Raw genomic sequence first — 11,626 nt, forward strand, 5'->3', positions numbered from 1 at the left:
ACCCCTCACCCTCCTTCACCCCCCAACCCTCCACATCGCCTGTAACATTTTGTTGGGGGGCAAGTGCTGTTAGCGAGCACCTATGAAGGCCGGAACGGTACACGAGGGGGGTGGGTTGGCCAGCACCACGCCCGACCGCCTTTGTCTCCCCAGTGGCAATGTTTTTATCCACCGCACCAGTTACTCATTTGAGGCTGAGTCGACCTAGGTGGAGGCCCGGGACCGGTTCAGATAATCGTCACTGGGTGTTGGCCGTGAGCGGGAATCGAACCCGGGTCGCCAGGGTTCATAGCGCAGCGTAGCGCTAACCGCTACACCACCGCTCCCCACACACACACACAGACACACACGCGCAACACAACACTCACATGTTTACACATCAACACGCATGCATACAAACAAACATGCACGCGGAGACAAAGATCCACCCCCGTGTAGCCTCAACAGACCGTCAGGTGCAAGTGCTGTTAAGCGAGCAGGTAGCAGCACCTATGAAGAGCGGCACTGTGGGGGATGGCTGGTGGTGGGGTGGGTCTGGGTGACCAACACCAAAACACCAAAGACAGAGAACCCCCGTGTAGGCTCAACAGACCGTCAGGGGCAAGTGCTGTTAAGCGAGCAGGTAGCAGCACCTATGAAGAGCGGCACTGTGGGGTTTAGTTGGGGGGGGTGGGTGTGGTGTGGGTGGGGTGTGGTGTGGTGGCGAGCACCACTCACCCACGCACTTGCACTTGAGACTCCGTGCCAGGAGGAGTTGGCACGTCGAGATGGCCGTTCAGACCGCAAATTAGCATATCCCCAGCAGTGGCCGTCTGCACGTGTGGGGGAGTGCAAGTGCGTAGAGCCGTGTAGTGTAAAGGCCATTACGGTGGATTTTTGTCTTTGTGTAAGTGTATGCAAGTGTATGTATGCGTAGTGGGGAGCGGTAGTGTAGCGGTTAGCGCTACGCTGCGCCACGAACCTGGCGACCCGGGTTCGATTCCCGTCTCACGACGATTATCTGAACCGGTCCCGGGGCCTCCCCTAGGTCGACTCGGCCTCAAATGAGTACCCGGTGCGGTTTGTAAACATATTGTCAGTGACTCCCCACGGCACCTGGCGGCCTGTCACGTGGCCTCCTTCGACACTTCACGTGGCACTCAAAGTGCACCTGGCCTGGCACGGGCGCTGTGGTGACGCCGCGAATGGAGGCTGTTGCTGCTGCTGCTGCTGTTGTTGTTGTTGTGGGCGGCATGGCCTAAAACCCACAACAACTTTGTGCACTTTGCCCCAACAGTCTGCGTAGGCTACACGGGGGATCTTTGTCTGTGCACAGAGTGGTTGTGTGGGTTGAAGTAAAACACCTGGGGGGAGTGGGGGGGGGTCTGACCCGTGCCCTCTTGCCACACTTCAAAGCGCACCTAGCCTGGCACAAGAGCTGCTGCTGGTGGTTATCACCACTTGGCGATCGATGCCCGTGTTGACGTCGCCGCCACTAAGGGACGTCAACACGTTGCCTGTGCCAGGCTAGGTGCACTTGGAGGCCACGTGAAATTGTCGAAGGCTCGCTGACAGGAGGAGGTCACGGGACAGACCCAGCGGGTGCCATGGGTTGACTGACTGCATCTACCAGCTGTACCCCCCTACTGTGCCAGGCTAGGTGCAGGAGGTCTCGGGACAGACCCAGCAAGTGCCATGGGTTGGCCGACTGAGATGACCACCAGCTGTACCCCCCTACTGTGCCAGGCTAGGTGCAGGAGGTCTCGGGACAGACCCAGCAGGTGCCATGGGTTGGCTGACTGAGATGACCACTGGTAGATGCACCACCAGCTGTACCCCCCTACTGTGCCAGGCTAGGTGCAGGAGGTCACGGGACAGACCCAGCAGGTGCCATGGGTTGGCCGACTGAGATGACCACTGGTAGATGCACCACCAGCTGTACCCCCCCCCCCACTACTGTGCTAACATATCAAGCTATCACACACGCACGCGTGTACTAATAAAAACAGATGCAATAACAGACACAAATACGAAGACGAGATCACCAATCAAAGACAATGCATCATATATTATCAGAGTGTGGTTTTTCTTTGCATTCTGACCGCAAGCATTGTAGGTTAATTCAGACATGATTCCTATTATTATTCTTGGTTCTTTCGGTAAAGTCACCACGTAGAAGGGAAACAATAAAATAATACAAATATAAAACAATAACATTCCCAGTTTGGTGTCTTAACATCTTAACACAACTGTTTTGTTTCCAGAAAAAAAGGCAGGAAACCTAGTTTTAGTTTAAATGTTTATACAAGTTCAAGTATATGGATCTGTTAGAACTGGCTCTTTTTTTTTAAACTGTAAAATAAACACATGCCCACGTTTTCCTCTTGTACAACGTCCAGAGACGCTATCGCAATTCAAACTGTATACGCCATCCGATAAACGCACATCGGATTACAGTACATTAATCATTCACCGATTGGTAAAAAAAAGATAATATAAAAAAATATTTTTTTTAATTTCAGCCCTAGGTAGGATTCGAACCTCCAACCTCCGCATTCGAGGGCGCGCGCCTTCACCACTCGGCCACGGAGCTCGTGCCAGACCCCCCCCCCCCCTAGAAATCCGATGAGCTATAAAGCTCTTTTCACCAGACGTCCAGTAGGTTGGGGGAACGGAGTCAACAACGTTACAACGAATACAAAAACAGGACGGGGGGGGGGGGTGCAAAGTATAAATGTAAACAAATCACTTACTATATAAAAAAATACGTGTAAATATACACACAGAAACAAAACTATGAATTAAAAAAAAATCTTACCAGCTCAAGCCGAATGCAAGCTAATCAATTATTTTTTTGTGAGAAGAGTAACCACCCCCCACTCCCCACCCTCCACCCCCCCCCCAAACTCCCGTTCTCACCAGAGTCGGCTCCGGGCTTGAGGCTGAGCGGGTTCTCCAAGAGAGACTTGAGGACGCTGTTCATTCCCACAAAGTTGGGTCCGGGCTGCTTTGAGGATGGAGGCGGAGGAGGCGGAGCGGGAGACGACATTGCCCCGAGGCTCCCGCTGGCTTGTGGCTCGCGAATGCGGCGGGGGTTATTCAAAGCCGGCAAAGGGCGACTCTCGCCGCTGTCACTCTGGCAACCCACCGTTGCTCAATGCGAATTGGTAATTGTGTTGTTGTTTTGATGTATATATAGTGATGCAAATTGCGTGCGTTGCGTAAGTGACTATGTTATAGTTTTTTTTGTTGGTTTCGGATTAAAATAATGAATTCGCTTTAACAAACACGCACACACAAAAAAAATATTCACAGACACCGTAACCGTGCACGCGAGGTCACTGCGAGACTTCTTCCTGTGAGTGAGCGTCGTGCTAGGGCGAACCTTTTATATGCGGCGCGTGCGGCGGGGCGGGGCCTGTCGTGGGTGGGCGGGGACTTGCAAATTAGTGGGTGGGGCTTATCATCAAATACTGTAGGGAAGAGGGGGGGTCTCTCACCGGCGGGGTGGGGGCCTGTCATCGGTGGGCGTGGCTTGCAATCAGTGGGGCGGGGATTATTGTTTGTGGGCGGGGTTTGTCATCAGTAGGCGGAGCTTGTTATCAGTGGGCGCGGGGTTGGTCGCGAGGCGGGGGAGGGGATCACCAGCTGGGCGTGGCAACTCGTGCGCGAGACCCCCCCCCCGCCATTTAAAACCCGGGCTCGACGCGGGGAGGTGGGGTGGAACTCAGTTGTGGGCGGAGTTTATCAGTGGGCGGGGCTCACTTTTATTAGGCGGGGGGGCGACCCCGTGAGCGATTAAGTAGTGGGGCCGGGCTTAGTGGTGAGCGGGGATTGACGTGGGCGAGACCATTTGATGGGGGGCAGGGGGGGAGTGCTCAATAAGGGGCGGGGCTCGTCAAGGATCGGGGCGGGGCTCGCCAAGGGGCGGGGCTTGCCAATCAGATCATATTTGCTAACTTACCACTTGCTACTGACTGACAGCGTCAGCAGTGGTGTACGTGCAACAATTAATACAATGACACATTCAACATGTTCGTCAATAATAATAATGCTGCTGTGGTTTTAATAAGAACCCCAAAAATATATATAATAGGCGACGTTCTAAGGGGCCGTCCATAAATGACGTCACGCACCTAGGGGGGAGGGGGGGGGGTCAAACATTTGTGACGATGTGTGACGAGGCGGGAGTTCAGAAATGTGACGTCACATCAAAATTGCGCAACTTTAAATAAATATAGACACAACACATTCTACTTAATTAAATAGACTTTTAAATAAATGTTTTCTCCTACAACATCAGAGTGCAGCGCCACATTAAATACGCACTACAATGACAATAGTTGAAAGCGATTTAAAGCACGCTTTATTTTAAAAATGGAAATATGGTTTTGGGGGGGGGGGGGAGCAGAGCTTTGTGACGTCATATTTGAGGGGGGGGGGTCTGACTTTTTGTGACGCCGTGTGACGAGGGGGGGAGGGGGTCCAAAATCGCGTGACGTCATTTATGGACGGCCCCTTAGAGCAGTGGGTTCTTCTTTCCCCAGGGGGTGCGCGATGCCCTTTCTGGGGGTAGCGAGACATGGGCATATTTTATTTTTTTCAGAAGGTTAAATAAATAAAACCCGCCCACTAATTAAGCACGGGGATCCATGCTCTTTGGGTTATTTCGGTAAAGTCACGTAGTAGGTATAAAATAAAATAAATTAAATCACGACGTTTCGGGGGGGGGCCCCCGACACAAGCGTCCGTCAGCAGGTGGGACAACCGCGGCGAAACGAGCTAATTTTTTTTTTAAATAAATATTAATTTGATAAACGAGCGAGGGTCTTGCGATACGAGTAGTAGTAGTACGTGTACACGCTTTGCACTGCCGAGCATCACGTGATCACAACTGATGTACGAGTGCTTTGATATACGAGTGCTTTGGATTACAAAACACGTTTCCGGAACGAATTATGCTCGCATATCCAAGGTGTTAGTGTATAGCCTCTTGTTACAAGCAGCCCCCTTTTGCCCACTTCAGCAATATTTCTTGCCGTGGTTGTCCCACCTGCTGACGGACGCTTGCGTTGTGCGCCCGAAACGTCGTGATTTAATTTATTGTATTGTATACCTACCACGTGACTGCTACAGAAAGAACGCAAAGAGCGTGGATCCCTGCAGTCGCAGAAAACTTCAAATCTAGATTAAGCACTGGGCACGTAAAAGTTACAACTTACTTTGCGTCTCGACTTAAAGCTTTTGTGACTGCAAGGATTCGTCTTCTTTGGTTCTTTCGGTAAAGTCACGTAGAATGACGATAAAATAACAAGATAAAATAAGACAATAAAATTCTCACGACGTTTCGACCACAGCACAAGCAGCCTTCATCAGGTGAAAGAACAGAACTGTCGGGACTGTTTGAAGCGCTGTCGTCCCGACAGTCCAGTTCTTTCACCTGATGAAGGCTGCTTGTGTTGTGGCCGAAACGTCGTGAGAATTTAATCGTCTTATTTTTATTTTATTATTTTATTCTCATTCTACGTGACTTTACCGAAAGAAGCAAAGAATATTACTTTGTGTCATCAAACCACTGTGTATTTATTAACGTCGTAGTTTCATTTTTTTTTGTCGACTGAGAGCCAAAGGGATACAAGGCTGCGGTAAAGGGCTAAGGGCCACTGCGTTAGACGGTCACCGGCATCATCGTCGCGCGGCGCTTTCAGATGCCCTTCTGCGGTCCGTCTGGAACGCTCTTCCCTTCCGACATTAGGAAGCGACTGGAGCTGTAGACTTTTAAATCATCTCGATTGACGAACTCATTTCTTTAGAACTGCTTCTTGTGTTTCGTTTTGTTGTCCTTTCAACGTACCACCGATTAGCGCGGTTGGCTACGTACGGTGCGAAAGAAGTTCAACGTGCACACGTAGACTCGCGCAGAGACCCACAGACTCACACAGAGACACATAGACTCACACAGAGACACATAGACTCACACAGAGACACATAGACTCACACAGAGACACACAGACTCACACAGAGACCCATAGACCCACACAGAGACACATAGACTCACACAGAGACCCATAGACTCACACAGAGACCCATAGACTCGCACAGCGACACATAGACTCACACAGAGACACATAGACACACAGAGACCCATAGACTCACGCAGAGACACATAGACCCACACAGAGACACATAGACTCACACAGAGACCCATGGACCCACACAGAGACACATAGACTCACACAGAGACCCATAGACTAACACAGAGACCCATAGACTCACACAGAGACACATAGACTCACACAGAGACACATAGACTCACACAGAGACCCACACACTCAGAAAGAGACACATAGACTCACACAGAGACACATAGACTCACCACAGAGACGCACAGACTCACACAGAGACACATATACTCACACAGAGACCCATAGACTCACACAGAGACACATAGACTCACACAGAGACACAGACTCACACAGAGACCCACAGACTCGCCCAGAGACACATAGACTCACACATAGACACATAGACTCACACAGAGACCTATAGACTCACACAGAGACACATAGACTCACACAGAGACACATAGACTCACACAGAGACCCATAGACTCACACAGAGACCCATAGACTCACATAGAGACCCACACAGACGCACACAGAGACCCATAGACTCACACAGACACCCATAGACTCACACAGAGACCCATAGACCCACACAGAGACCCATTGACTCACACAGAGACACATAGACTCACACAGAGACCCATAGACTCACACAGATACCCATAGACTCATATAGAGACCCACACAGACGCACACAGAGACCCATAGGCACACACAGAGACCCATAGACTCACATAGAGACCCTAGACCCACATAGAGACCCATAGACTCACACAGAGACCCATAGACCCACACAGAGACCCATTGAATCATACAGAGATCCATAGAGACCCAGACACTCACACAGAGACCCATAGACTCACACAGAGACTCATAGACCTACACAGAGACCCACAGACTCACACAAAGACCCATAGACCCACACAGAGACCCATTGACTCACACAGAGACCCATAGAGACCCATAGACTCACACAGACCCAAAGCTCACACAGAGACCCATAAACTCATACAGAGACCCATAGACTCACACAGAGACCCATAGACTCACACAGAGACCCACAGACTCACACAGAGACCCATAGACTCACACATAGACCCATAGACTCACACAGAGACCCGTAGACTCACACAGAGACCCATAGACTCACACAGAGACCGATAGATTCACACAGAGACCCATAGACTCGCAAGGAGACCCATAGACTCACATAGAGACCCATATACTCATACAGATACCCATAGACTCACACAGAAACCCGTAGACTCACACAGAGACCCATAGACTCACACAGAGACCCATAGACTCACACAGAGACCCATAGACTCACACAGAGATCCATATACTCACACAGAGACCCATAGACTCACACAGAGATCCATAAAGTCACACAGAGACCCATAGACTCACACAGAGACCCATAGACTCACACAGAGACCCATAGACTCACACAGAGACCCATAGACTCACTAGAGAGACACATAGACTCACACAGAGACACATAGACTCACACAGAGACCCATAGACCCAAACAGAGACCCATTGACTCACACAGAGACCCATAGCGACCCATAGACTCACACAGAGACCCATAGACTCACACAGAGACCCATAGACTCACACAGAGACCCATAGACTCACTACAGAGACACATAGACTCACACAGAGACCTATAAACTCACAGAGACCCATAGACTCACACAGAGACCCATAGACTTACACAGAGACCCATAGACTCATACAGAGACCCATAGACTCACACAGAGACCCATAGTCTCACACAGAGACCCATAGACTCACACAGAGACCCATAGACTAACACAGAGACCCTAGACTCACACATAGACCCATAGACTCACACAGAGACCCATAGACTCACACAGAGACCTATAAACTCACAGAGACCCATAGACTCACACAGAGACCTATAAACTCACAGAGACCCATAGACTCACACAGAGATCCATAGACTCACACAGAAACCCGTAGACTCACACAGAGACCCATAGACTCACACAGAGACCCGTGGACTCACACAGAGACCCATAGACTCACACAGAGACCCATAAACTCACATAGACCCATAGACTCACACAGAGAGCCATAGACTCACACAGAGACCCATAGACTCACACAGAGACCCATAGACTCACACAGAGACCCATAGACTCACACAGAGATCCATAGACTCACACAGAGACCCATAGACTCACACAGAGATCCATAAACTCACACAGAGACCCATAGACTCACACAGAGACCCATAGACTCACACAGAGACCCATAGACTCACACAGAGACCCATAGACTCACACAGAGACCCATAGACTCACTAGAGAGACACATAGACTCACACAGAGACACATAGACTCACACAGAGACCCATAGACCCAAACAGAGACCCATTGACTCACACAGAGACCCATAGAGACCCATAGACTCACACAGAGACCCATAGACTCACACAGAGACCCATAGACTCACACAGAGACCCATAGACTCACTACAGAGGCACATAGGCTCACACAGAGACCTATAAACTCACAGAGACCCATAGACTCACACAGAGACCCATAGACTCACACAGAGACCCATAGACCCACACAAAGACCCGTAGACTTACACAGAGACCCGTAGACTCACACAGAAACCCATAGACTCACACAGAGACCTATAAACTCACAGAGACCCATAGACTCACACAGAGACCAATAGACTCACACAGAGACCCATAGACTCACACAGAGACCCGTAGACTCACACAGAGACGCCTACGGACTTACACAGAGACCCATAAACTCACACAGAGACCCATAGACTCACACAGAGACCCATAGAATCACACAGAGACCCCTACAGACTCACACAGACACCCATAGACTTACACAGAGACCCATAGACTCACACAGAGACCCATAGACTCACACACAGACACATAGACTCACACAGAGACCCATAGACTCACACAGAGACCCCTACAGACTCACACAGAGACACATAGACTCACACAGAGACCCACAGACTCACACAGAGACCCACAGACTCACACAGAGACACATAGACTCACACAGAGACACATAGACTCACACAGAGACCCGTAGACTCACACAGAGACCCGTAGACTCACACAGAGACCCATAGACTCACACAGAGACCCATAGACTCACACAGAGACCCATACACTGACACAGAGACCCGTAGACTCACACAGACCCATAGACTCACACAGAGACACATAGACTCACACAGAGACCCACAGACTCACCCAGAGACACATAGACTCACACATAGACACATAGACTCACACAGAGACCTATAGACTCACACAGAAACCCGTAGACTCACACAGAGACCTATAAACTCACAGAGACCCACAATTTGTTGTCCTTCCCCCGCACCTCTGATTAACACGGTTGGCTACGTACGGTGCGAAAGAAATTCAACATACGGTGCATGCATTAGGGAGGCCGGAGATTGGGGCGTGGGTGAAAACACTCGGTTGAAGTAAAATTCAACAAGAGGGTGGAATAACGGAAGCCAGTGTATAAATGTGTGTGGTTTAAGAACCGCTGATCTCTAGCAACGATTGATTCTTCTGCACTGCCCTCTGCTGTCAGACTAACATGGCAAGTGTAGTCACGTAGAATGAGAATAAAATAATAAATTGATAAAATAAAATAACACAATATTCTCACGACGTTTCGGACACAACACAAGCGGCCTTCATGTGTTGTGGCCGAAACGTCGTGAGAATATCATTGTGTTATTTTATTTTATCAATTTATTATTTTATCCTCATTCTACGTGACTTTACCGAAAGAACGAAATAAGATTAATCCTTGCTGTCACGAAAGCTTTAAATCGAAATTTAACCCAACTCTATTAAATTATAATCATAACATCAACATAACCGTTGATCGTCGCTCGTTTATCCGGCTGCTTCCCAACATTATCCGGTTGCTTTCAACATTATCCGGCCCCTTGCAACATTATCCGGCTGCTTGCAACATTATCCGGTTGCTTCCAACATTATCCGGTTGCTTCCAACATTATCCGGCTGCTTCCCAACATTATCCGGTTGCTTCCAACATTATCCGGCCCCTTGCAACATTATCCGGTTGCTTCCAACATTATCCGGTTGCTTTCAACATTATCCGGCCCCTTGCAACATTATCTGGTTGCTTACAACATTATCCAGTTGCTTACATTATCCAGTTGCTTACAACATTATCCAGTTGCTTACAACATTATCCAGTTGCTTACAACATTATCCAGCCGCTTGCAACATTATCCAGTTGCTAACAACATTATCCGGTCGCTTCCAACATTATCCGGTTGCTTCCAAAAAGTCAAAGAGATCTCTCCCACTTATTCTTGGTTCTTTCGGTAAAGTCACGTAGAAGAAAAATAATAAAATAATAATTTTTTAACAATAAAATTCTCAACGACGTTTCGGCCACAACGCAAGCAGCCATCCTCAGGTGAAGAACACAGAGGCTGTCGGAAAAACAGCGTCCTAATGAACATGTGTCATCAATATGCTAAATTCCTCTGTCGATATGTAAACTCCTTTAGTATATTGATGGCAAATGTTCATCAATATGCCAAATTCCTCTGTCGATATGTAAACTCCTTTAGCATATTGATGAACATGTCATCAATATGCTAACTTCCTCTGTTGATATGTAAACTCCTTTAGCATATTGATGAACATGTCATCAATATGCTAACTTACTCTGTTGATATGTAAACTCCTTTAGCATATTGATGAACATGTCATCAATATGCTAACTTACTCTGTTGATATGTAAACTCCTTTGTCAAGGCGCTCTGCTCCTCCCAACCAGCGTCACAAAAGGTCAGACCCCCCCCCCCCAAGTATGACGTCACAAAGCTCTGCCCCCCCCCCCCAAAACCATATTTCCATTTTGAAAATAAAACATGCTTCAAGTCGCTTCAAACTATTGTCATTGTAGTGCGTATTTTTAATGTAGCGCTGCACTCTGATGTTGTAGGTAGTGTTGTTATAACACAATTAGTGCTATATTCTTAGTTTTTTCGGTAAAGTCACGTTGAAGAGAAGCAACAAAATAATAAAATATATATAAAACAATAAAAAATTATCACGACGTTTCGACCATAACTCAAACGGTCGTCTTCAGGTGTGTTGGTTCGCATAAATTTATTTTTAAACGGCGCATTTATTTATTTATAAAAAAAACGTTAGCGCCACGCGCAACGATTTGGCAGTTTACCCAGGACTAGTCCATCTATATTCTGAAAAGAGGAGGGGGGAGACATTTTTTATAATGTATGCTGTTTGAAAGCCACTGTAAGCGTGAACAATCAATTAAGACCTGAAATGGTTTATCAAATCTTTCCAATGATTGCTAAGATAGAATCCATCTTCTCGGTTGAAATTGTCTCTGTGCTTGTATATGTGGATAGCCTCATGAACGAATCTCTCATGGAAGCCAGATGGCTTACAAAGAACCTCTGTCTTGGAAAAGTCAATGTCATGT

The 11,626-nt window shown here is 48.2% G+C and overlaps 1 protein-coding gene across 1 annotated transcript in view; it reads right to left on the reverse strand.

Moving 5' to 3' along the window:
- LOC116955104 (hepatic leukemia factor-like) overlaps positions 1 to 3,357 on the reverse strand; it is a 66,522-nt gene extending 63,165 nt beyond the window's left edge. Inside the window, exon 1 of the mRNA XM_032976080.2 lies at positions 2,899 to 3,357. Within this exon, the coding sequence (XP_032831971.1) occupies positions 2,899 to 3,028 (130 nt within the window). The 5' untranslated portion in view covers positions 3,029 to 3,357. The remainder of the gene's footprint in view (positions 1 to 2,898) is intronic.
- Positions 3,358 to 11,626: the final 8,269 nt, after the last annotated feature.

Source organism: Petromyzon marinus, chromosome 58 (genome assembly GCF_048934315.1).
Source record: "Petromyzon marinus isolate PM22_M1 ecotype Great Lakes invasive population chromosome 58, UKy_Petmar_22M1.pri1.0, whole genome shotgun sequence".
Taxonomy (NCBI): Eukaryota; Metazoa; Chordata; class Hyperoartia; order Petromyzontiformes; family Petromyzontidae; genus Petromyzon; species Petromyzon marinus.